A 26,004-nucleotide genomic window follows, 5' to 3' on the forward strand; every position below is an offset into this window, starting at 1 on the left:
TGGCAGGCTAAAGTCCACGGGGTCACAGAAGAGTCAGACACGCCTGGGCACACACACACACACATACACTCACTCATGCAATAGCTCCAATTGCAAAACAAAGGAAAAAAAACTATCAGCTTTCCTTTCCTTCAGCCCTAACCTTGAATAATTCTTAAAGAAAGCTCTTAAATGTAGCTAAGATAAAACAAGGCAACAATATAGTCCCTGTTTTTACTGATGCCATACTTTTAATTTTTATGTGCACTACTGTTTATGAAGTCAACCTTTATAAGCAGATATATATAATGTGTCCAATATTTAGTAAAATTTTAGTAATCTAAGAATTCATAATTAATAACCTAATTTGAAACATTTTGTGATACATGGTTGCTCTTGATTTTAAAATTAGCTAGTTTAAACAGGTAGTGAGTAAATTTGCAAGTATATTCAGTTTACATGCCTTTAAAATTTCCACATCTTTAGTGCTCAATTTAGAAATGCCATTTTAAATTATTTTTAAAATAAAATATACTTGTTAATTATATTATAGCTATAAGATTTTAAAAGAGGTTATTTGTACAGAAATATAATGTTGCTGATAAAATTTATCAATTAACTAGTCTTCAACAATGATCACCAATGTTAGAGATTATATCCTTGCTGAGATTTTATTTTCACCATACTAGTTCCTTTAAATTGTTTGGCACTTTGGAAGATGAGATCTGTCCAAAAAAAAAAAAAAAATCATGCTTAATAATATTGTTGGATGAATGGATGAATTTTTAAAAACTTAAAAAATAAATTGTAAGTGCTGGAGTACTTGGAAATAAAAGTTTCATTAAGTTTAATTAAGCACAATTAAACACTCTGCCAACCTCAGAAAGCAGTTTTTAGAAATACTAGCAGTCCTTAGGCAACATATGAGCTGACAGTTAAATGAATTAAAAGTGAGGTTGAGAATGGATGTTTCCACACAGATACCCAGTCTACACTATTTGTTGATCATTGATGAAAACTAGCTGTACATGCTGTTTCTTTTTAAATGACTTTTGATGTGGTGCTGTTAAAGAGAATATACAGAATTAATTCTGGTTAAATAATTTACTTTCAAAATTATGTTTTTTATGTTAAATTTTCTAATCAATTTCTTTTATTTTTAATACCTTTTTTCTCTTCTACAGTATTTATTGAAATTAATTGTTAGTTTCCAATAGAAGGAATTTGGTAATGAAACAGCCAATATGTCTACCTATTATAGAAAATGTAGAAATAAAAATGCAGGTTTTCAACAATAAATTACAGTACTATATTCCATCATTGGACCATGGTCATATTGAATTTTTTTTTTCAGTAATAGAAAATGTGGCTTGTTCCTCAAACTTGCTTCTGAAATACTTCTAGACGTAAAAATAAAAACCACTACAAGATGTTTAATTGCTGTGTAGGCCTGAATTTTAGATAAATTAATCAGGAATTTGTAACTGTATGCTAAGTAATTATAATTATTTTTCTACTTCATTTTGCAATGCAATATTCATCTTTTATATTACTAAATTTTCTTCTCAAGAAAATTGATAGTACTTGGGGATTTGAGATTACCTGGTAAACTACTGAAAAATTGCTGAAAGCTAGGGGTATCCATTCAATCTAATTATTTTCCTTTTGATCTTTCTTTTAAGGATTAAAACAAGCTGAGCCAACCATGACTGGGAAAACACAGACTAGCAACGTCACCAATAAGAACGACCCTAAGTCCATCAACTCTCGAGTTTTCATTGGCAACCTGAATACAGCCATCGTCAAAAAAGTGGACATCGAAGCAATTTTCTCAAAGTATGGGAAAATAGTTGGCTGCTCAGTTCACAAAGGTTATGCATTTGTACAGTACATGAGTGAGCGTCATGCAAGAGCGGCGGTCGCTGGGGAAAACGCCAGAATCATTGCAGGCCAACCGCTTGGTAAGTCCCGCTGACTATGGCTTCACATTGGAGTTCTACTCTCCAAGCACACCTGGACATAATGCTGTTGTTTCAAAGCCAGCACTACCATGATATTTATTTCTTAACCAGATACAGTGCTCTTACATTTATAAAGGATATTGTTTTCTTGTTCTCATATTATATTAATTATAAGTGTCTTATTTTCTCTACAAGTTATAAGCTTGAGATCAAGACTGATTTGTGATACTTAGTACCGCCACCAGTCTTAATAGGCAAATGAAAAATATGCATCAACATTTAACTTTGTTTGACTTGATTAATGTCTTATCTTCCAAAAAATACTATGTGAAGCGAAAGAATCATAATTACTTTTTATACTTATAGTACTTATTCTGAGAGGCTAATGTATTTCCCTCACTTATTGTTTTTATTTTGGGAGGAGAAGGGATAGAAAATAACAAAAAGAAGTAAATCTTGAGAACTGGAAAATGAGTATAAAGTACTCTTTCTTATCTAGACAAGAATCTTGTCCATTATGCCTGTTTGGTCATGTGCAATAATCAGATTTATGTCTCGTATCCAGGAAATAATATAGCTCTTTTTTCAAAGAAAGGAGCATATAGTCTGAAGTAAAAAGAAAATTATTTGGAGAAAATATTTTGTAGTAAGTATGCAGATAAAAATAAAATATTAGACAATCCTTTTTCTACTTAAAGGAAAAGTAGAATTAATACCTCAGTGATTCTCTAATTTATATCTCTTGTCATGTTGAGGTTCTTATATTAAACTGGTTATTCATTGTCTTCGTTTGGATATCCAACAGGCATCTTGGCTCATATGCTCAGAGCACAGAACAGTACTCCTGACTTTTCACATCACAACTTCCTCCACCCTCACACTTCCACATCGTAATAAGTGGAACCTTCATTTATCCAGTTTTCAAATAAAATCCTGAGTGTAAACCTTGATTCTTCCCTTCCCCTCACTCTCTGAATATAATCCATCATCATGTTTCTCACCACCGGTATGTCCCAAACCCATCGACTTTTAAATCTCTACCAGTAGCCATCTTATACAGGCCACCATTATCTCAGGGGGACTCCTGAAATAACCCCTTAATTGGTCTGTCTCTTTCCAGTCCTGCCGGAATATCCCTTTAAAAACATAAATGAGATACGCCATTAATTTCCTCTTACGCCTCATACATTTGCATTGCATTGCTGATATCCCGTACCACGGCTATGATGCCCCAGGCTGCCACCTCTTCAGCTCCTCCTCTCGCCGTCTTGTACCGCTTCGGTCTCAATGTACCTCAGACATTCCAAGACTGTTCCTACCTCAGAGGCTTTGCATTTGCTGTTCCCTCTGCTCAGACAGGTCTTTGCTAATTAGTTTTTCCGTGCTTTACTTTATGCTGTTCTCAAATTCTACTTCCTCTGAAAGGGTTTTCTGACCCACTTATCGAAAATAAAATAGTCTTCTGCTCTCTTGCCTGCATTGTCTATTGGATTATTATACTTTGTTTTTCTCATGGCCCTCATGTATCTGGAATTACATTTCTTTTGTACGTTGTGGCTGTGCCGTGAGGCTTGCATGATCTCAGTACTCTTGCCCAGGAATGCAAACAGGCTAAGTAGTGAAATCTCAGAATCCTAACCACTAGGCAACCAGGGCACTCCCTGCAATTACATATATTAATTTATGATGTTACTTCTATCATGTCCACAGATGTAAAGATAAAAATGCATGTAAAAGAAACAAGATAAAAATGCATAGACAAATCAAGCTAAGAGTGTTAAGAATGTTGCATCAAAGTTATATAATGTAATTACCAAAAATTTTGGGAGAAGGTATGGAATTCAATAGTGAGAGTGAAGTCTGAGGTAACAGTCTTGAGGGAAAAAAAGAAGTGTTATGTAAGGGCTTGCAGTAAAACCAAGGAAAGTCATTACCATATAGGAATATAGTTTTATTTATAGTTCTCCTATTAGCTTTTCTATATTCTAAAGAAAAATAAAGCCTTCCTGAATATGCTGGTGAGCTTTATATTTGCCTCTTTTTTCAGAGTCACCATTCTATTTCTTTGCCTTGATATTGGAATTTTTTGACCTATTTTGCTTTACCTTCTAAATTGGAATCTCTACTTCAAGGCCACGTCTGAGCCAAGTATCAGAGAAATACTATTTATTACCTGTATCCTGATTATTATAAGACTAGTACATATTTATTGAAATGCATTTAATTACTAATTTTAAAAAGTTAATTACCAATATAAAGTCAGTTCATGTGTTAATGAACTATAATTAATTTCCCAGAGTCCCTTTTCCTATGTTGGGGAGGGGGCCATTTCTCCCTCTACCCATCTTGAGTTCTTGTGAGTGGGCTAATAATAAAATGGACACAGCTCAGATTAACAGGAGAAAAAGAAACAATTTGTAATTCAGTCACATCGAGGTCTCACAGAATTGCCTGAGAAATAACCAGAACGGGTAGCTTTTATACTTTTTCAGTTCAGTTCAGTTCAGTTCAGTCGCTCAGTCGTGTCCGACTCTTTGCGACCCCATGAACTGCAGCATGCCAGGCGTCCCTGTCCATCACCAACTCCCAGAGTTTACTCAGACTCATGTCCATCGAGTCAGTGATACCATCCAACCATCTCATCCTCTGTCATCCCCTTCTCCTCCCACCTTCAATCTTTCCCAGCATCAGGGTCTTTTCCAATGAGTCAGTTCTTTGCATCAGGTGGCCAAAGTATTGGAGTTTCAGCTTCAGCCTCAGTCCTTCCAATGAACACCCAGGACTGATCTCCTTTAGGATGGACTGGTTGGCTCTCCTTGCAGTCCAAGGGACTCTCAAGAGTCTTCTCCAACACCACAGTTCAAAAGCATCAGTTCTTCGGTGCTCAGCTTTCTTTATAGTCCAACTCTCACATCCATACATGACTACTGGAAAAACCATAGCCTTGACTAGATGGATATTTGTTGGCGAAGTAATGTCGGTTTTTTAATATGCTGTCTAGGTTGGTCATAACTTTCCTTCCAAGGAGCAAGCGTCTCTTAATTTCATGGCTGCAGTCACCATCTGCAGTGATTTTGGAGCCCCCAAAAATAAAGTCTGACACTGTTTCCACTGTTTCCCCATCTATTTGCAAACAAAAACAAAAAAAACACAATAAATTTGAAAAGAATTGATGGGACAAAGAAACTTAGGCTTTGGGACTTAATTAGTTAAGGAATTTAAACAAAGTTTGAGCTTGGGCAGTACATTAGTACCGAAGTTAAAAGAGTTGCTTTCATACAGGTTTTTCTGCCTGAATTCCCTATCTCTAAAAATAAGTCTGTCCTTCATCCTCCAATTGTAGAGAGGGCACCTTTCACATGAGAGAGATTTATTTCATGATTTTAGAGAGACAGAGAAGAGGTACAGCATCCCTCTTGCATCAACTGTTTAAGTAACTTTAATTCAAAATAATCCATATGCCAATGAGGCATATTTTGGGGCCACCTATCCTTGGTCCAAACACCCATCACCACTCCCTTATCAGAGAAAAATGCAGTGGGAAAGGGGCAATAGCCACACTAAAAATTTAGTGCCTTACTTAGAAAAACCCAAGAGAAAAAAATCATGACACCAAATCACTGTTATTTGAGAGCCACAGAATTCAGTTGTGCTTCTAATAAGATGCCGTTTTTTTCCTCTGGAATCCTGTCTCAGTTCTGTCCTCAGTTTAACCTCTGGGCCACATATCTTAATCAGTCACAATCACCCTTTCTGCCTCAATCCAAGTCAAAGACTTTATACTTTTACTAGAGTTGAAATCGAGTCTCTCATTCCTTGTGTCTAATCTGAATGCCTTTTCATACAAAGTGCTTTGTAATAACTTTGCTTTTCAGGACTCATGTTTCAGTATACCTACCTTTTCTTAAACCATACTGCTAGAGACTCAGGCTTGTCTTCAGGATGTTCTTTATAGGAAGCTGGTTCCTGAAGAAAATACTTAGTTTTCCAGGAGGTATACCCATTTCTGGCTTTATGCATTCTGTTTTTGGTGACAGGGGGTACTTAGATGTAAGTAATATCACTTGTCTCTTGAAATTTTAGACTCTTAATGAGATTGTTTATGATTTGCAGCTACCACTAAATCTTACAAGCTCTTAATTTGAAGTGGATTGATTATGGATCAAATAATAGACCCCTGTCATATAAAATTGATATTAACTTCATGTACCACAACCTATATAAGCATTTTTCTTTTTCTTTAGAGTGGGAAGAAAGTTAATATTAAGGCATGCATTGGGCTAGTACTTTACCTATATCATCTTATCTCAGTGCATATTCAAGTAACTTCCTAATAGAAACAATCTTCATATCGCATGTTTTTAAATTTTTTATAAAGCAATTTATAAATTAAACATCAATAGTATCAAAAAAATTAAACATCTTAATGTGAGTTCTCATAGTTCTATGGAATTATAGATATATCCTTAAATTGAGATTTGATTGTGCATGTGACAAAACCTAGTTTTTATCAAGTGGAAAATATTAATAGCCACTTTGTGTGTGCAACTAAGGAGACACTGAAGTGTTTTAAGTTGTTGAAAATGTTTTATTGAAAGAATAATCCGTTAGCAGTTTGATGGATGAATTAACGTGATATAAAACTAGAAACAAGGGTGTGTGTTGGGAGAGCACTAAAAGAGTCCAGGTTTCAAATTATAGAAATGAAGAGGGAAAAATCAGGGAAATGATGCAGAATCAATGACTTGATGACTAGTTCTCAAAATGGGTGAGCCAGAGAGAAAGAATCTAGAATGATTCCCATATTTCTGGTTGAGTTCTCTGTTGAATTGCCTCGTGGATCACTAGGTTGGTGGGAATGATTTCCAAAGGGAAGAAAGATTTTTGTGTAGCACAGTGAGTTCAGGATTGAATAGATGTGTTGAGATTGATGTACCTGCTTCAGGATATCCAGGTACATGTATCTCGTAGAATCTTGCAAGTTCAAACTAAGAGGAGAGATTTAGACTAAAAGTAAAAAAACATGTGTCATCAACACAGTGTTAACACTATGGAGATGGATAAGCTCACCCGGGAAAGTGCACAGCGTGAAAAGAGTATTGGCTGAAGATGGATCTGTGGAGAAACCTTTGAGTCCAAATAACTAGAAGAGTCTTTCTAATAAGCCTGCTGGAGATCTCCATCTGAACTGCTTTTGCACAGCTCTTTGCTCTCCCAATTCTAAATTGCAGTTACTGGGCCCTTCCTAAACTTCCTGTATTGGATCACTACCTTCTTAGCGATTGATCCTTGTCAGTTCTGTTACGCTGTCAATACTAACGATTCCCAAACTCCCAAGGCCATGTGTGCAGTGCTTTTATTTATTCTAATACTTAAAAATCTCATTTAGGAGAGCTTAAGCATAGTATCTTCAAAGTTTAAGCTTCTTTCCCTATCATTGTCTTCTATACTCAGAGCCATTTGTTCAGCCGAGTAGCAGAGAAAACTTTACCCAACTTGCCAAATTTCAGTGTCTGTCTTTAATAAAACCATTGACATAAATATCTTTCAACCAATTGAAACTCAATCATTGCAGACCCAGTCAAGATGATTTTACTCACTTGACGATATTAGTATACCTGAACAGTTAAGAACCAGAACTCCATATACCTGTACTATAAAATATTCTGTATCTTTCTGGTGAAAACATCTTTTAACCATGAAATTATCATCAAATTCTCATTTGAAATTTTAAGCAAGCATATATTTTACATTCTTCTCAAATTCACGTAAAATGAGAAATTATTTTAAAAATTGCTGGATTCTACCAAAAAATTATAGTGCACGGAGTACTAAGGGAGCTCAGAAATTAGAGTTCAAAATATCGGAACTCTAATTTGAATTTTGAAAGTAGGTCACAGTCTAATGTTTTGATTAACTTTTCTCCCTTGCATTTTTTATTCATACTATGCTGACAACATTCCTAAATTTTATACCATAACTCATGAAAAGGCACCTTGAATTAGTTCCATGGTCTAGCCTTTTCACCAACATGATAATGAACCCGCGGAATGCTTTATGGAATACAAAGTTTGTTTGCTGAAGTTGTTTCCCTTGAAGGATTATAGCACATAAACTAGTAATTAAGGTGATACGTTTCCCTTGTGATTAGACTTATATATATTTATTACTCTAGAATGATTAAACAAAAAACAAAGAAAAATATCTATTTCCTCAAAATGCACTGAATGTCTCCATTCTTTTTTAAACCTGTGATCAAGTCATATCCCAAACCTGACTGTGGATTTGACATGTTTATTACGGTGCCCTCTCCCCTTTCCTGTGCTGTTTAAAGTTTATTCCCTTGTTTCTCAGTTCACAGTCACTCATTCAAACCTGTGGGGCATGTGGCATCGTGCCAGCTGTGATTGCAGTCTGTGACATGCTTCAGAATCATCCTCTCTTCTTTTCTCCATTGAGAGCTCTTCTTATTCCCAGGGCACAGTTGACAGTCTGAAAAAATTAACCTGATAAATACTCTCTATCCTTTGCTTGGAGAAGTGATGTTTGAACACATTAAAGTATTTTAAATAAATAAACTGGGTGGAGTGATGGATTTTGTGTATTGCTGCCTTCCTAGTACCCACAACAGCATATCTTGTGGGTATGATGAGGAAGAGGAAATTTGGACAACATTTAATTTTCTTGGAGTATACATCTTCAGTTCTTCAACACATCTTTTGTGCTACAGTTGGAAAAGTGATGCCCCTTTTTTTATCCCTGGTGTCCTGCCTTTGATATGTAATGAATGATTGCTGAACTGTGGAAAAGAACAGTTAATTGCATTTCATCCACAGTACTTGGGGATTTTAAAAAATCAGAATCTAACTGTGAAATTATTCTGAATATGTTTTGTAAAAAAATTTAATTTTTATAATGCAGAGCTCTTTACAAAAATGCATTTCAATTTGGTTATTTAAAATAATTTTAAAAATTTAAATGAGAATCCTCTTAGTATTTCATTGAAATTGTATTCTAGGTTTTGTTAATGTTAGAAATATTTATTATATTTTTAATCCAAATTTAGCCAGTGGAACTACTTTTTCTCAAACACATTATGTGAAAGATGAAATAAACATTTGCAATGTCTAATACTGACAATTTTTATATGAGAGGTCACACATAAAGTGTCATCTTGTACCAAAATATCATGCAGAGGTTGGAGACTAAGTCTAGATCAGTTCCAATTTGCACTGATTACAGTTGGCTTGATTACACACAGGCTATAAATAAACATTTGTAATGTCTTTATTTTTAGATAATTTCACTCATGATGGTTGCAAGAGCACAATTTATGAACTTAGGAAGTCAGTTATTAATAGTAGGATAAATCCAACACTAAAAATAATCATTTATCTGCAGAAACCATTTTGCGCTAACACCTGTATACAGGTTCGTGTTGTTGAGGTTCAAAGTCTAGCTTAAAAGAAAGAACATAAGACAGATAATTAGATTAAGATAGATAATTAGATTAATTTGTATTTATACTATAAATCTCTTGAAATTGCTTAAGGAATGCAAAGAAAGTGCATGAATAAGGATTGCTAATTTTAAAATAAATCTGGTGAATAATTTTAATCCTGATCATGAGAGAAGTGATAGAAAATGAATTGAAAAGAAGAAAGATATTGGAGAACAATCCTGAATATGGACAAAGAAGTAAGCAAAAAAATGCTGGTAATACTCCATCGGGCATGTCCTATGAGTAATGTATTTCAAAAGTGCTTTTATTCTCAGCCACTATTTTGCATTCAGAGTGATCTTTTCAAAAGACAAATTTAACCATATCACCTTTGATAAAAAATTATCAGTGATTCCTCATTGTTCTCAGAAAAGAGACTGCAACCCTTCCTGTGGCCTTCAGCTTTCTAGGCCGTTTGTTTTCTGCTCATCTGTGGACTTACCACATTGTCCTCTCAGCCTTTCTTGGTGCTCCATCTAAATCGGCTTGTTCTCTGAACAAGTCCTCTCCTTTCCGTCACCAGGACCTGTGCACATGCCGTTTGAACTTGTGGAATATCCTTCCTGACCAAGCTCCCTGCCACCCTGCCTCACTTCTCCACTTCAGCACTCCCTTCAGTCGACTGTAAACCTCCTTTGATGCCTCAAAACTATTGGTGTCCCTTTCCAGCACGTATCTTCTTTCCAGTTATATTTTTATCCTATTTTGCGATCGGTGCCTGTTCCTTCTGCCCATAGGTTTCGTTCCTTGAGGACACTGACTGTGTGTTTATATTCATCTTTCTGGGACCATGCAGTGTGCTGACACCTCCATGATGAACGCTCCGTATGTTCTGGGTGAACGGCTGAACGTTTAGAGGAGGAGGTGAATTTCTCTACAGGGCCTTTTGTGCCCAGTCGCTTCAGTCATGTCTGACTCTTTGTGATCCCATGGACTGCAGCCCACCAGGCTCCTCTGTCCACAGGATTCTCCAAGCAAGAATACTGGGTACGCTGCCATGCCTTCCTCCAGGGGATCTTCCTGACCCGAGCATCCAACCCGCCTGTCCTGCTTCTCCTGCACTGCAGGTGGATTCTTTACCACTGAGCCGTTGGAGAAGCCCCAAAGGGCCTTTTATGCCCATTGAAAAGTGTAACACAGAAAGAGGAAGACAGGGAAAGGAGGAGAAGGAGAAGGAGGAGGAAGAGCAGGCAAAGAAAGAAAAAGCGGCGGCTGCAAGTTCCCAAGGAAGGAAGTAATTATAATAGGGTTGCTGTGAAGAGAAGGCACTGTGGTCCCCTTATGAGGGGATTCAGTCTCAAAATCAGACACCCCAGAGACAGCTATGCAATGCATGCTAAGTAGCTTCAGTCGTGTCCGACTCTTTGCGACCCTACGGACTATAGCCCACCAGGCTCCTCTGTGCTTGGGATTCTCCAGCCAAGGATACTGGACAGTGTTGCATGTCTTCCTCCAGGGGTTCTTTCAGACCCAGGGATTGAACCTCCACCTCTTATGTCTCCTGCATTGGCAGGCAGGTTCTTTACCACTAACGCCACCTGGGAAGCCCAGGCTATTCAATAGCCCCGACTATTTTTCTAAATATAGCCCAGCCTTTAATAAGCATCAAATATTAACATATACATGTTTTGTCCAAAGGTTGTAGTAAATGATATATGGGTTTAAAGAGAGATTTTATTCATGGAATGCTTTCTTTACATTCCTTAAAATGGCACCCGTTAGTAGCTTTTTTATTATTACTAACGGCTAGGTATTTTCACAGTACTTCATCATTGTCAAAGCTTCACCAGCACAGATTATCTTATTTGATTCTCACAACAATACTGAGAGATATGTAATATGAGTAGTCATGTCTATTCTACTGGGTAGGAACTGGAGCTCAGAGAAAGAAACTTGCCTTATAGCACTCAGAGGCTGCTGCTGGATGTCAAACTCACGTAATCTCATTCCAATTATTTTCACTATTTATTCTTTTTCCAAGAAAAAGTTGTTTATTTATTTCTGTTTGGCTGTGCTGGGTCTTCGCTGCTGCTCGGGCTTCCTCCAGCTGCGAAGAGCAAGAGCTGGTCTCTAGTGGTGGTGCGTGCGCTCCTGGTTGTGGAGGCACTCTTGGTGAGGGGCTCAGCCTCTGGAGCACGTGGGCTTCAGGAGCTGCGATTCCTGGGCTCCAGAGCACGGACTCAACCGTTGCAGCACGTGGGCTTAGCTGCTCCACCACACCCGGGATCCTCCTGGACCAGGGTTCGAGCCCGCATCTCTTGTATTGACAAGGAGATTCTTTACCACTGAGCCACCAGGGAAATCCCACTCTTTATTCCTGCCAGCAATTTTTTTTCATCTGAATATATCAGTAAAGCTACTGCACATCTTATCATCCAAAACAGGATAATTCTGAGAATGAGAAGGGACGCTATTTATGATTCTGCTGTGATGCCAGGCTTACAACAGGCACCTTGAATGCATGGTCTTTATTATCTATTGCACTTTTACTTAAAGTAGAATTGTCAACTTGCTTGATATTTCTTATAGGACAATTGTTGTACAGTATTTTAGTTAAAGTATACTAGCCTCAGTGCCAGATAATCCCCAACATTTTAATAGTTAACACAGTAGAAATTTATTCCTTTCTCATATAAAGTACAATCAGTGTCCTAAGGAGGAGATGGGTGAGGATGAAAGCTCTGTCCATCTTTAATCCAGGGGCCAGGCTGTAGCGTGCTCTTACATTTTGTGGTTAGTGGCTGCTGTAAGGAAAGTGAAACCTTTTTTTCTTCTCTTCAAGGTTCGCTAGTGGATCTAATTAATACATTGATGTAAGAGAGAGTAACTGGAGAAAAGAAAATTTGATTTGTATGTACAGGAGCTTATCAGAAATACTAAACTCAAAGAAGTGACCAAAGCAGGCAGCTTTTATAGCTTTTAGACAAAGAAACAAAAAATTTGTGAAGAGTTGACAAGACAAAGTGGTTTGGCCTTGGGGCAGTGGATTATTTAAGAAGTAACAAAGTGTGTTTACAGAGTCTTCGGAGCCTCAAAATTCCTGATTTCTGGTAATGAGGATGTCTGTCTAACTCGGGGTGCAGGAAGAGTGAGCGCCTTTTCTATGAGAGATTTATTTCTTGACTTCAGGGGGACAAAAAAGGGCCATAGTGTCCTTCTTGCACTGGCTGTCTCTCAAGTAACTCTAATTCAAAATAATAAATAATGTAATAATAAATATGCCAAAGTGGAATATTTTGGCATCTCCTGAACACCATCACTACCATGGATCCAGAAAAATGTCAAACCGGTGGACTAGTGGGAAACGAGGCCGGCGCTCTGGCAGTTTTGCATTTCAATCCTCAAAGTAGTGCTCATCTAGCTGCTCATATTTCAGGGTCCACCCCTTGATGCTAGTAGCTTCCCAGGCGGCACTCGTGGTAAAGAACCTGTCTGGCCATGCAGGAGACATAAGAGATATAGGTTCCATCGCTGGGTCAGGAAGACTTAGAGGAGGGCATGGGAACCCAGTCCAATATTCTTGCCTGGAGAATCCCATGGACAAGGAGCCTGGTGGGCTAGAGTCCGTAGCATCTCAAAGAGTCGGACACGACTGAAGCAACTTGGCAGGCATGCACCTCGACGCATATGGGGCTGCCACTCCCACCAATAACCAGTGAATCTTCAGCGGGCAGAAACTTCTTTCCCACATTTGGTAAAGTAACTTGAAGAAGTTATTCATTCAGAATCCATTTCCTAATCTGTAAAGTGGAAATAATAGTGTTCAGTCCAGTGTGTAATACAGAACTCATATATCTGCGAAGGGCTTAGAACCTTACTTGCTTATGGTACAAACCTTGTGATAAAAATTTGTACATGGTGATTTCAGCCTCTGAAATCAATCTAGTGCTGCGAAAAGTCCTCTGTGTTCTGGTTTTTGTTTTTTTTGGCTACATCAATCTGGGCAGATTTTGAATACATGGTATAGACTGTCCATAAGAGTAGAGTCAGTAATTGCTGAGAATAAGAGATTAATTCAGGTGATTGCAAGTGCAATGAGAGATGACTCTAGAAAAGCAGATACTTAGAATCATAATTAGAAGCCTGGGTGGATATGGAGAGGCAATTCTCCATGGCTGAAGCATTATATCTGGAGTCCCAATTTGGGCAGAGGTGAATAAAGCCCAGTGGATGAAGAATAGTCTCATAAAGTAAAGAGAGATCAGATTGATGCCAGGCCGTGCAGGGTCTTGCAAGATATATTATTAAATCTAATTATATAGAAATATTTATGAGATTGTATTCACTCTAATGAAGATTGGCTTCAAAAGAATATTTTATATTTGTTAACAATCATTTAAGTTGCTGTTACATTTTAGTTATGTAATATATTATTTAATATGCATATTGATTTCCTTGTACTGCTGAAATATTCATTCACTTCTTCCTTCAGTTGTGAAAGAATTATTAATAGTCTTTACCAGCTAGGGTGAGGTCTGCTGGAAATGAAGATTACACTCAGATTTAGTGCAATTGTACATGCTATTTACTGAGTATTTCATTTTTATTCTTTGTTGCTATAGTTATCTGTCATTAAGTAACATGGTGTCTTCATTTTGAAATTTCTGGTGGACTGTATATGGTCATAGAAATCTTTAGAGCAATATTTCCTAACTTTGGTGCTGTTTAAATTTTGGGTCTTTGTTTTGGGGGCTTGTTCTGTGCACTGTAGAATGTTTAGAAGCAATCCTGACTTCTACCTGCTCAACCCTAGTGGTACCTACTCCCAGTGGTGATAAGGAAAAGTCCTCTGAGGGGCCAAACCACTGCTGGTTAACACCACTAGCACTATTTTAAAGTAATCATAGCAAAATAAAGTCCATTAATTTAGAAATTTTAATGGTTTCAAATAAGATAAATGGTTTCACTATATGAAAACACATAGTGCCTTGTCATTATTTTGATAATAACATTATTTATAATATTGATAGATCTTTTCTGTTTGTCCAGAAAAGGAACACTCAGCAGGTACATTTCAGAGAAATTATTATCATGTGTTTATGGCCATTGCTTACCACTTGTGTCACTGGTTTGCTTTAATCCTTAAAAACACAAAGACCAGAAACAAATTAATCCATCTGTTGACAGGTTTATATGTTTATTGATTTAAACAGTTTTTAAAGCTCTCTTTCTCTTCACATCTTTAGTATAGTGCCTTGCAGAGATATGATTTCTTCCATTCAATCTTTCCATTCAAGCATTTCGGATCACCACTAGAAATTGTGACGAACAAGCCTTATGAAAGTGGCAAGTGAAAAATATTGAGTGTTGAGACTGCTCAGACGCTCAAGGATGCTCAAATATGTTACTCAGTAGTAGCTCTAAAAGCTTGTTAAACAAAGAAATGAGAAGCGCAGCATCCCTAGCTGGCGTTTTCTCTAACAAATACGTTGGTTCTCCCGTTGCGTCTGTCCTCCTCCATGTTGGTGAGAGTTATTCTCCTTCAGATACGAATTAGATGTGATGTCTGAACATACAGTAAGGACAGATAGTCAGATAACCTCAGCCAAAATGATGAGTACAGATGATTATTTTGGACAAGCTAGACTGTTGCAGAATGCCTTGAGACATACACAATCCTTGTAGGGGCTTCTAAGTCATGAAAATCTTGTAGAAAACTTTCAGAGTACTGCTAGTAATAAGGAGCATTTTTTAGTAAGGCATCATTATATAAACCTATTGCAATTTTTACTGATAAGAAATTTGTTTTTGCCTGCTTCAGTATCTAAAGAGTGTATTATTAACAGACATTATCAACTTGATAGTTTGACAGTTTTTACTTCCCAAGATATAAATCATATGCTAATCTTTCAGTTAATTTGAATATTAGCTGCAATAAGAATATGAACATTGAATTATTAGTAAATCTTTGAATCTTTTCTTCTTTAAATCTATTTACCTTTCCACCTTTTTTTCTCCCCTGATGTCCAATACATCTCTATATTTTAAGCAACCAGTTTTCCAACAATTTTATATTATCCAGATATACAAAATGGTCACCAGTTACAAAATGTTGTATTTAGATGACCATTCTATTTGTTTTCAAAATTCTATTCACAGCATGGTGAAGGCTCTTGAATGGTATGCACAAGTGAACTACTTATTGGGTAGAATTCAATGTGTCACTTTTATCTTTACTGTAATTGACAGAAATATGCTACTATTTTAAAATAGTAGGCTTTAGTAAGAACATTATCAATTCTACATTATTTTCACTCTTCAAAATTGTCAAAGAAATTCAAGATTCACTTTGTTACATTTAAAAACATTATCTTTCCAACATCTGTCATGGATTCTAGATTGTTAGTTTCATTAACCCCATTTTACAAACAGCAAATCTTATAGTGTGCTAAATGTTACACAGAGCATCTTTTCATGAAGAGAGAGAAGTCTTGGAATTTCCTTCTAGTATTGTTCAAAGTTATTGTAGGTTATTCTTAATTCTGCTATCCAACCTATACATAGAACATCTGGTAATCGTTTAAAAAGTCTTCATCCTCTCCTTGCTTCCATCTTCATCTTCATCATTCACTGTTCTCAGATAATAAGTATTAAAAACAATACTCTGTAGACTGCAGAGCACAAAAGACTTTTCAAGTTTTCAGTAAACAGAACTACAATATTTCACGCTCTCTAAACAAATGCTAATTAGCACAATCCCAAAATATAGTGAACTGCAGAATTAACAATGTCAGCCAGGGAGATACATGCCCCCACATACGGGAGAAAGCCTGGGGGATTTTCTTTATGTTTCCTTTTTTTCGACTGCTCTGGGTCTCCATTGCTGCACATGCGGGCTCCTCTCTAGTTCGGGTGCGTGGCCTTCTCATTGCGGTGGCTTCTCGTTGCACAGCATGGGCTCTAGAGCACGTAGGCCTAAATAGCTGCGCCACGTGGGCTCAGCAGTTGCAACTCACAGGCGCCAGAGTGCAGGCTCGGGAGCTGTGGTGCGCAGGTCTAGTAGCCTTGCGGCATGTGGAACCTTCGCGGACCAGGCATCAAACGCATGTCCCCTGCGCTGGCATGCAGACTCTTAACCACTGGATTGCTTTTTTATCTTTTCTACTTCTAAAATTGTTTATTTGACTCAATCACTGAATCTAGATTAGTCAAAGCAGTGCTAGATACTGTTCCTGAGCAATTTTTCATTATTATTCTCATTGTAAACTCCTAAGCAACAGTTAGAAGGACCTTATTAACTCTAACCTGTTCTAATTTCTTCCCTAGAACAAACCTAGACACAATAATGGATAAAATAAAATACCTTGTTGTCCTTTAATCTTAACAAAATGTCTGAAAGTCACTTGGGAATTGATTTCAAAGTACCCTACTAATACAAGCTTTTATTCTTTCACCTGGATTTGTGTAATTCTCAGATGCTAGTCAGCCCATATGAAGCACTAAAGGAACAGAAAGAGAAACACAATGCCACACCAAAATTAAGTGAAGTAACATATAAAGTAAAATAAGGCAATACAATTAAATAGACTGCCCTTAGAAAATATACTGTGTAGTAAACTATGTACATATAAAATAGTCTGCAGATGAAGATGGCAAATACAAGATAAAGCTTGTCATAATGCATATCAGTTACCATAAAAAATAAAGTATTATAAGTTTATTGGGGCCACTGTGGAGTAAATATGCAAGTATGACATAACACCCAATAGAAGGTGGAAACTATAAAGGGAGAACATATTACAATGCACAACATTAAGTGTTATGGGAATTTTTTAAAAGGATTGCAATATTTTGAGACTATTTGGAGAAGACCTTTTGGGAAATGTAGATTTCAATTTAAATAGCTTAGAAATATCCAAAATAGGTGCTAAATATTAGAATATTAACTCTTGAAAAAATGTAGATAGTACAATTCTGAGTTTAAATGAATTGAAATTAAAACACAGAAATTGAAATTAAGCTTTCCATTGTCTGTGAAAGATAGTGATTAAGAGTAAGGTTCTGGATTCAGGCTTCCTAGGTTAGAATTCTACCTTTCCACGGACCAGTTGGATAATTTGCGGCAAGTTACTAAAGGTCTTAGTGTTGGTTCCTTGTCTGTAAAATAGAGATAATCTTAAGAAAGTCCACCTCATTGATTTGTTTTAAAGATTAAATGCTTCAATATATGTAAAATGCTTAAAACATCACCCAGATGTACAAAGTGCTGTAAAAAAACAAAGGAAAGTGAAAGACTGGACATCTCTTAAGGCTTCCCTGGTGACTCAGGCAGCAGTCTGTCTGCAATGTGGGAGACCCAGGTTCGATCTCTGGGTCGGGAAGATCCCCTGGAGAAGGAAATGGCAACCCACTCCAGTACTCTTGCCTTGAAAATTCCATGGACAGAGGAGCCTTGTGGGCTACACTCTACGGGGTCACAAAGAGTCAGACACAACTGAGAGACTTAACAGTCTCACTTTCAGACATCTTATTAAGTTCTATTGTTTAATGATTTTGAAACCCTCCTAAAACTGAATTCAGAAAGTTGGAGTCCTGGTCTTTAATTTGAGCTTTCTGGAAGTGTTGAGCCTATTCACGAATTTACCATGCCTGAGTTCTGATTTGTTCATATATGAGCAGAGCGTGGGCTATAAGTCCCCAAGAAGGCCTCATGTTCATTATGGTTTGTGCTTTTTTTGTTCTGTAGAACTGTCCGTTTACTCAGCTATCATGAATACATTCTCCAGGTTTCCTTCCAAGGAGATCTTTTTAATTTTACCATTTACATTTAGACCTTATCACTGTACTTTTGGAATTGAATTTTTTTTTTTTTATGTTGCCTGTCAGTGAACATATTCACTTATTTATTCCCATACAAATATTCAACTAATTACATTTTTGAAGAATTTATTCTTTCTGTACTGCCCTGAAATGTCAGATTGAATATAGAACAAAGGTGTAAATACTTGTATATAATATAGAGTATACTATGTATGTAATTAGACATAGAATTTTATTTAGTATCAATGTATGTATATAGTTACATTTGTGCTATAGATACTTAGACTGTAAATAGTACTGATATTAATGTAAATGTCATCCTTTTAGACATTTCATCTCCTAATTGTTCATTAGGAGTTAGTCACTTAGTGGTGACCCCATGGACTGTAGCTTTCCAGGCTCCTCTGACCATGGGATTCTCCAGGCAAGAATACTGGCGTGGGTTGCCATTCCCTTCTCCAGGGGATCTTCCCCCCCAGGGATTGAACCTGAGTCTCCTGCATTGCAGGTGGATTCTTTACTGTTTGAGTCACCAAGGAAGTTCATCACTGGCATATGTATTGATATATTCACATGTCTTCTGAATTTACTTACCTTGTGGTCATAAAAGGTACTTATATGATTTTAGTCTTGTCAAATTTATTTAGACTTGTTTTGTAGTCTAGCATGTGATCTTTCTTGGAGAATGTTTCATATAAATTCAAATGGAATATCTGTTCTTCCCTTTTTGGATGGAATGTTCTTTATATACCTAGTAAGTTCATCTGAACGAATGCTCTGTTCAAGGCCAGTGTTTCCATGTTGATTTCCTGTCTGGATGATCTATTGATTGATGTAAGCAGGGTGTTCAAGTTCCCTGCTACTATTGCAATTCTGTTAATTTCTCCTTTTATATTTGTCAATGTGGGCTTTATGTATTAAGTGCTCCTATGTTGGGTGCATATATATTTGCAAGTGTTGTGTTTTCTTGTTGAATTATTCCCTTTATCATTATGTAATGTTCTTCTTTCTCTCTTGTTACAGTCTTTGTTTTAAAATTATTTTGTCTGATATAAGTACTGCTTGTAAAGCCTTCTTACTGTTTCCAGTTACATGGAATATCTTTTTCTATCAGTTCACTTACAGTCTGTGACTGTCTTTAGATCTAAAATGAGTCTCTTGTATTCAGGTTATACATGGGTCTTACTTTTTTATTCAAGCAGTCACCCTATGTACTTTGATTTGAGCCTCTTTTCTACTTACATTTAAAGTAATTATTGATACATATATCCTTATTGCCACCTTGTTAATTGTTCTCATTTGTTAGATGTTCTCTTTTGCTCACTTTCTCTATTGTAAATGCCTTTAGTATTATATTTAGATTTATTTCTCTGTATTTTTTGTGTATCTATCATAGATTTTCAGTTGTGGTTACTTTGAAGTTTGTATATAATGATTTACATATATCTGTCTATTTTAAGTTGATTATCTCTTAATTTTAAATGCATATAAAAGCCCTAAATTTTTAGTTTTCTGACAATGTTTTATATTTTCTATATTTTATCTTGTGTCTCCTTTAACTACTTATTTTAGTTGCAGATGATTTTGCTACTTTTGCCTTTTAACTTTGTTACTAGGTATATATATGGTTGAACCTGTAGATTTACTATTTGTTTTTCTTTACTGGTGAGATATTTTTTTCTTTCTTTTTTTTTATTTCTAATTGTAGGAATACAACTTTTTTTTCCTTTTCTGGTTAAAGGTGCCCTTTAATATTCATTATAATTCCAGTTTAATGGTAATAATTTTTTTTAGCTTTTGCCTGTGTGTAAAATTCATTATTTCTCCTTCAATTCTTGCCTTTCTTTCAATTCTGAATGATAACCTCACCATGTAGATTATTATTGTTTTCCATTTTTATTTGTTAATTTGTTTGCTTTTTCATTCTTTTCTTTTGGCACCCTTTAATATATTGTGTGTAGCCCTTTCTTGCCTGCAAAGTTTCTGTGGAAAAGTATGCTAATAGCCTTAGGGGGTTCTTTTATATGTAAACAGTTGCTTTTCTCTTAGTGTTTTTAAGATTCTCCATCTTTCGTTTTTGCCGTTTTAATTATCATGTATATTGGTGTGAACCTAGGGATTCATCTTTTTTTGTGACTTTGTCTTTCTTTGACCTGTGTTTATGCCTGTGTGTGTTTGTGTTGGTGTGTGTATGCGTGTGTAAGGGGGGATCTTAGTGCTTGTGCACTGAATTTCATCCAGCGTTATTCTGGCGTCTGCTGAGACGATCAGCCATCCTTGCGTCACTAGAGTGAGCCTCGCTTCATCGCCGTCTTTGTTATTGTGCTCCTGTATTCTGTCAGATACGTTTTAGAATTTAGTATTTTATCTTGATTTTTAAAGTGAACTTGATTGGTTTATTTTTTGAAGCAATTTTGCTCAGATTTTGACAATAGTATTATACTCTCTTCATTATATGAGTTAGTTTGGAAGTTTTCCTACTTTTTCTGTGGTTGGTGTGTGTTAAGTAGGTTTGAGGTTATCTGATCATTTAAAGATTTGGTAGAATACTCCTAGATAACTATCTGTGTTTAGGTGCTTAAATTACTGTTTATATCTTCAATAATGTTAGTGATATCTTACCTCTCCCCACTCATTTAATTTCCATTATGATGGTATCACCGACTCAATGGACATGAGTTTGGGTAAACTCTGGGAGTTGGTGATGGACAGGGAGGCCTGCCGTGCTGCGGTTCATGGGGTCGCAAAAGAGTCAGACATGACTGAGCGACTGAACTGAACTGAATGATAGTTGTCTATTTTGTTAACTTTTAAAAAACATAGTTCCAATAAATAATCAATGTATTATTTTTATGTGTTATTTCTGTTTTTATCTTCAATATTTTTAATAGTTTTTCTTTCTTAAATTTCTGAGTGTGTGCTGTTTTTATTATTAATGTTGATTCTATAATTGATATTGATTATTAGTGTTATTTGTGGCATTTGATATCTTATGCTTTCATTCTTATTTTTTTAATTCTGTAATTTTATTTTTATCTACACTTTGATCACAGTTACTTAATAGTATTTTTCTTTTACCCCTAAGAATAACAATTTTTTTTAGTTTCTTGTCTTATTGAGATTTTCTTTATTGTCTAAGATGGAGCCAGGCTTTGGTGAATATTCATGTGAGGATTCCATATTAACTACAAGAACTGAAGTCTCCAGTGTTATTTTTTATAATTTAATATACCGCAATAATAACTATCTTACTGATCGTGTTGTTTAGGTTTTCTATACTCTTTCTATATTTTAAATGCTCATCACAAATACTTAAACGGTTTTGTCTTAAGCCTGGTTTAAGCAGATTCCTCAGGAAAGCTCATGGAAATAATAGCCCCCAAGTTTTTGCATTTTTCCTCAAAGTTCTGTTTTTATTTTTGAAAGTCAGTTTGAATTGATATGAAATCCATGTCTTACTTTTGCTTTACTTGATTCTTTTTTTAAATTGAATTATAGTTGACTCACCATATTTTGACAGATACAAACAGACCACTTTTAGGTGCACAGAAAAGGGATATGTGTGTGTGTGTGTGTGTGTGTGTGTTCTCTTTTGGATTCTTTCTCATTATAAGTTATTAAATATAATTCCCTGAGCTATACAGTAAATCACCGTTGCTTATTTTATTTATATAGTGTGTATCTGTGCCTTTCCTTGATTCTTAAATACATTTCTGTATGGTTTTCTGCTATAAAGCTTTGCTGTAGGGCTATGATAACTAATTGATTTTCTTGCCATTATAAGTGACTTAATATTTTTGAAGGAATTTTTAAACTATGGATTAAGGATTTTTAAAGTATGTTTTAAAAGACACTTTGTTTAGACTGTTTGTGTTGGCTATTTTCAGTCAATATTCTCAGGAATGCAATGTGTTCTTTTAGTATATATTTTAAAATTTGCTTTTAGGAAATCATTCTTTAATTATAACTTATAGTTGTTACATCATTTGAGGTTTTTTGCTATTATATATATATATATATAAAACTATTCTCAAACTCTTTTTCTCTTTTTTCTTCACTTAATTATGGTTTTTATAATTTGCCTCCTTTCTGTTCCTATTTCTCCCAAGACATCTGATGTGTTTATTTGTTCAATATATTAGATTTTCTCTGAGAAAACATTTTTCTATTATTTCCAGAACTTCCAAGTTCTGTTATATATTTACAGATATCTTTTCCATTCAATTTTTTTTTTTCTTTTTGGCTACACCACAGAACATGCAGGGTGTGAGTTAGGGATCCAGCCTGTGCCCGCTGTGGTGGAAGCACAGAATCTTAACCACTGGACCACCATGGAAGTCCCTTCCACTCACTTTATTTCAGAGATTTTCTTATTTTGATTAATGTAGTTATTTTGTAAGCTTCTACACTTTCCTTAAGTCTTGAAACTAATTTAAAAATCATAAGGTATAATTTTGTTCTTTTCGTGGCCATGTATTTCTGGTGTAGTTTTATTGCCATTACATGAGTATTTTTTATCTTCCTTACTTTATTTTATTTTCTCTTAAGACTTATTTTGATACTTGTGATCAATTGTATTTGCTTACAATTTTAAAATTAAATTCATTATCTAATGTTTTCAGAAGAGAGGTCAGAATAAGTTTTGTAGTTTCACAGCTTTAAAATTCTTACATTGTTTTCATATGTCATCTTACAATTTGAGATCTCTTTTCTGTGTTTCTTTATTCAATTTTACCTGAACTTTTTATTTTCTTTATTTTTCCCTTGTTCAGCCTTTCTGTTAAATCCTCCCTGTTCCATTTTTTCCCCAAGGGTTGCTGTACTGGTTGAGGGTCAGGTCGATCGGAAGAGATACAGGGGTCATCTCTGTCTTCTCATTGCTGAGGGAGACATGAACAAAAGGCTCCGGCCGTTTTATGAACCCAAGGCTAAGGGAAGAGCAAAGAGCAGGGCTTGGTGTGGGAAAGTCCTGAGCATTGAGTCAGAGTGGAAAAGAGTGTCTTCAAGCTTTCCTGCTTCCTGCAGCTAGTAGGTCTTGGCAGAGACTCTGAGGAAAATACCTTGGAAAGGCTCCACACAAAGAGAGTTTAGCATAGAGGCGTCTGGGCTAGTAATGCAGAAGAGCATGGCCGAGGAGGGCACGCTGAGTGCTTGACCACAGCTCCATTCAGAGACCGCCATGCACCGGCTCTGCAGCACTTCTGGGGTAAGGCGTGCAGCTTTGCGCCATGAGGCCTGCCAGCTCAAGCCTTGTCATTGCATATGCTGAGGCCTGAAAAATCACATAACATTTCTAGCTGGGAGCTGAACTCTTCAACCTCCTTACTGATATTTGTTGCATATGTTATATTTGGATTTGTACCGTTACCATCTGGGTTGCTATGTTAGAATCCATGCTGCCAACACCACCTCTCCATAGTAATCTACATGTAGAAGGCTGTTTTCACAAGTTATAAAAACTAGGTTGACAGTTATTTTGTTTCATCTCTTTAAAGATTCCAGAGAGAAGTATTAGGGGAAATAATAGAGATATTTTCTAAAAACTGAACAGCCTTGAGAAACACAGCAATTAAAGTTTAATCAAAATACGGGAACAAAATTATTTCCTTTATATTTCTTCCATGATATTCAAAGTGTGTATTTAGACTTCAAATTGTATTATAGCATTCCTTGCTTAACCACTTAATCGCTGAGTGAATTGAAAATCTGCCCATGTATATTTAGTTAAAATAATACTTACTCATTTCTAAAAAGATATACTTTTTATTATACAGCTTTCTACCTTAGTTTGCAAAAACAAAAGGAGGTTTATATTATAGCAAAATGTTGTAGACCTTCAGAAACTCATAAGATAGTGACATTATTTCAGAATATAAAAGCTCTAAACAGAATTTCTACAAATGCTATTATTCTAAAATGTTTCTCTACTATTGAAAATAAAGATTTACAATAAAAAAATAGACTTTCCAAATGTCTTAGTGAATTTTGAAAATTTTGTTTATTCACTTTAAAATACCATAAGAAACATGGAAACAAATTATTTTTCAAGTTAAGAAAATAATTACTCCATGGTATTGAATCTTAGTTTTATAACTATTACTTATTTTATAAATAGAACTTAACATTAAAAACAAAAAACAAGGAAAATGAAATACAACAAGAATTTTCAAAGCTGTAGATATTTAGATGCAAATCAAGGAGGCATTAACAAGAGAACATGGCAAATCTTCCTGGTTTTAAAGTTAAATTTACTATATTTGTTATAATTTCCTGTTTTGCTTTTTACTGAAATTTAGATATATTATAGATAAATTCTAGAGAAAAAATACAAATGATACACAAAATCGGCCTTTTTAAATAATTATACCAGAAACATGAAGCGTTTTTCACAATATAACTTTTTATATTTTCAGTAAACAAACTTTTTAAAAACTGATTTATTGATAAGCATTTTGCTTCTGGTTTGAAAATGAAATAATATATGACACAGTTTGTACCTCTGAATCATTCAAGTCCAGATCTACCTATAGTTCATAGAATGAATAAATTATTTTATATATACTTTCTAGGTGAACATGGTATAAAAATAAAGGAAGTTGTGATAGGAGTAATTAGGTAAAGCTTGCTTTTCTATAAGGTGACTTTTTAGTTAAAATCTTGTCACTAATGACTTGGCAGAGGTGTCGGTAACCATATTCCTGTTAAGGGGAGTAACTTAACAAAGAACCGTAAGGAAAGAAAATTCTTAAGTGGATAATTCTTGTGGCAGCGACTGACTACAGTGGGGAGCAAGGAAAAATAATTACAAAAGATAATTCCTTTTGGGGGACAGAGGTCCACATCAAGTTGTTCAGGGTTGTATCCCCATTTCCTAGGCTAGTGAATGGTGCTGAATAAATATTTGTTGAAATAGATCCCAGTCATTTCTTACATGGTTGGACCAAAATAGTAACTATAAATGAAGAGGATTCATTTAATCATTCATTCGTCCTCAGCTCTGCTTTAATGCCTACCGCAAAGGGAATAAAACATTGCCCTGGTCTACAGATCTTCACATTTTCCTGGAGGCTACAGAATGACAGGAATATATATAATTTCAGTACATTTTGATAAGTTCAAAAGTATTGTGATGAATAAAGTAGGAGTAACTCTGTCAGAAACTTTTAGGGGAAGAAATTTTATGACTTGGTTATTGAATATGGAAAATGAAAAAAAAGAGAGAAAACGAGTTTGAAAATAACTCCAAAGTTGTGCTGAACTCGGAGCAATGTGGTTTCAGAAAAGTTCTGTGAAAGTAATAAGTAAGATAGCTATACTTCCAATTAAATTTAGGACATAGATTTTTGTTTTATCTGTCATGTGAATTTTAGTGAGATGTCTATTTGTTTGGTACAATGGGGATATAGCAATGGTAACTGTCACAGTGAGGTCACTGTGTGTCTGTCTGCCTATATGGCCTCATCCATATACACATCTTGTTCTTACAGGATAAAGCAAATTAGCCCAATTTTCTGATGAGAAGAATCCCACTTAAAAGCAGAAACAAACGATCCTGTTCAGATTATCTGCGGTCCTTTCTTGATGTAGCCTAGTTTTTATAGTCATGCTGTTGTTTAAACCTGGTGCTATGGTTTTGGATCTTTTTTAACTTTGGCTTCCTACTTAGACCCACTTTGTTCTTCATATTCTAACTGCCGACGTCTTGTTACAGCCTCATGGAGTGGAGTGCTCATATGGATTCTATCCAATTTACCAGCCTTGCATTTAAAATACTTACATCAAATTACATTTAAGAAGAAACTG

General features: G+C 35.6%; 1 protein-coding gene across 18 annotated transcripts in view; it reads left to right on the plus strand.

Moving 5' to 3' along the window:
* Positions 1–26,004, plus strand: part of RALYL (RALY RNA binding protein like) — a 548,770-nt gene that overhangs the window by 142,476 nt on the left and 380,290 nt on the right. For all 18 annotated transcript variants that reach the window (XR_014055712.1, XM_081496753.1, XM_081496765.1 and 15 more), the window contains one exon: positions 1,662–1,940. Coding sequence is in view for 17 of the 18 variants with exons in the window: in XM_081496748.1 (XP_081352874.1) it covers positions 1,662–1,940 (279 nt within the window). In the remaining variant the exon portion in view is untranslated. The remainder of the gene's footprint in view (positions 1–1,661; positions 1,941–26,004) is intronic.

Source organism: Giraffa tippelskirchi, chromosome 6, assembly GCF_054371585.1.
Source record: "Giraffa tippelskirchi isolate mGirTip1 chromosome 6, T2T-mGirTip1v1.2.pri, whole genome shotgun sequence".
Lineage (NCBI taxonomy): Eukaryota > Metazoa > Chordata > Mammalia > Artiodactyla > Giraffidae > Giraffa > Giraffa tippelskirchi.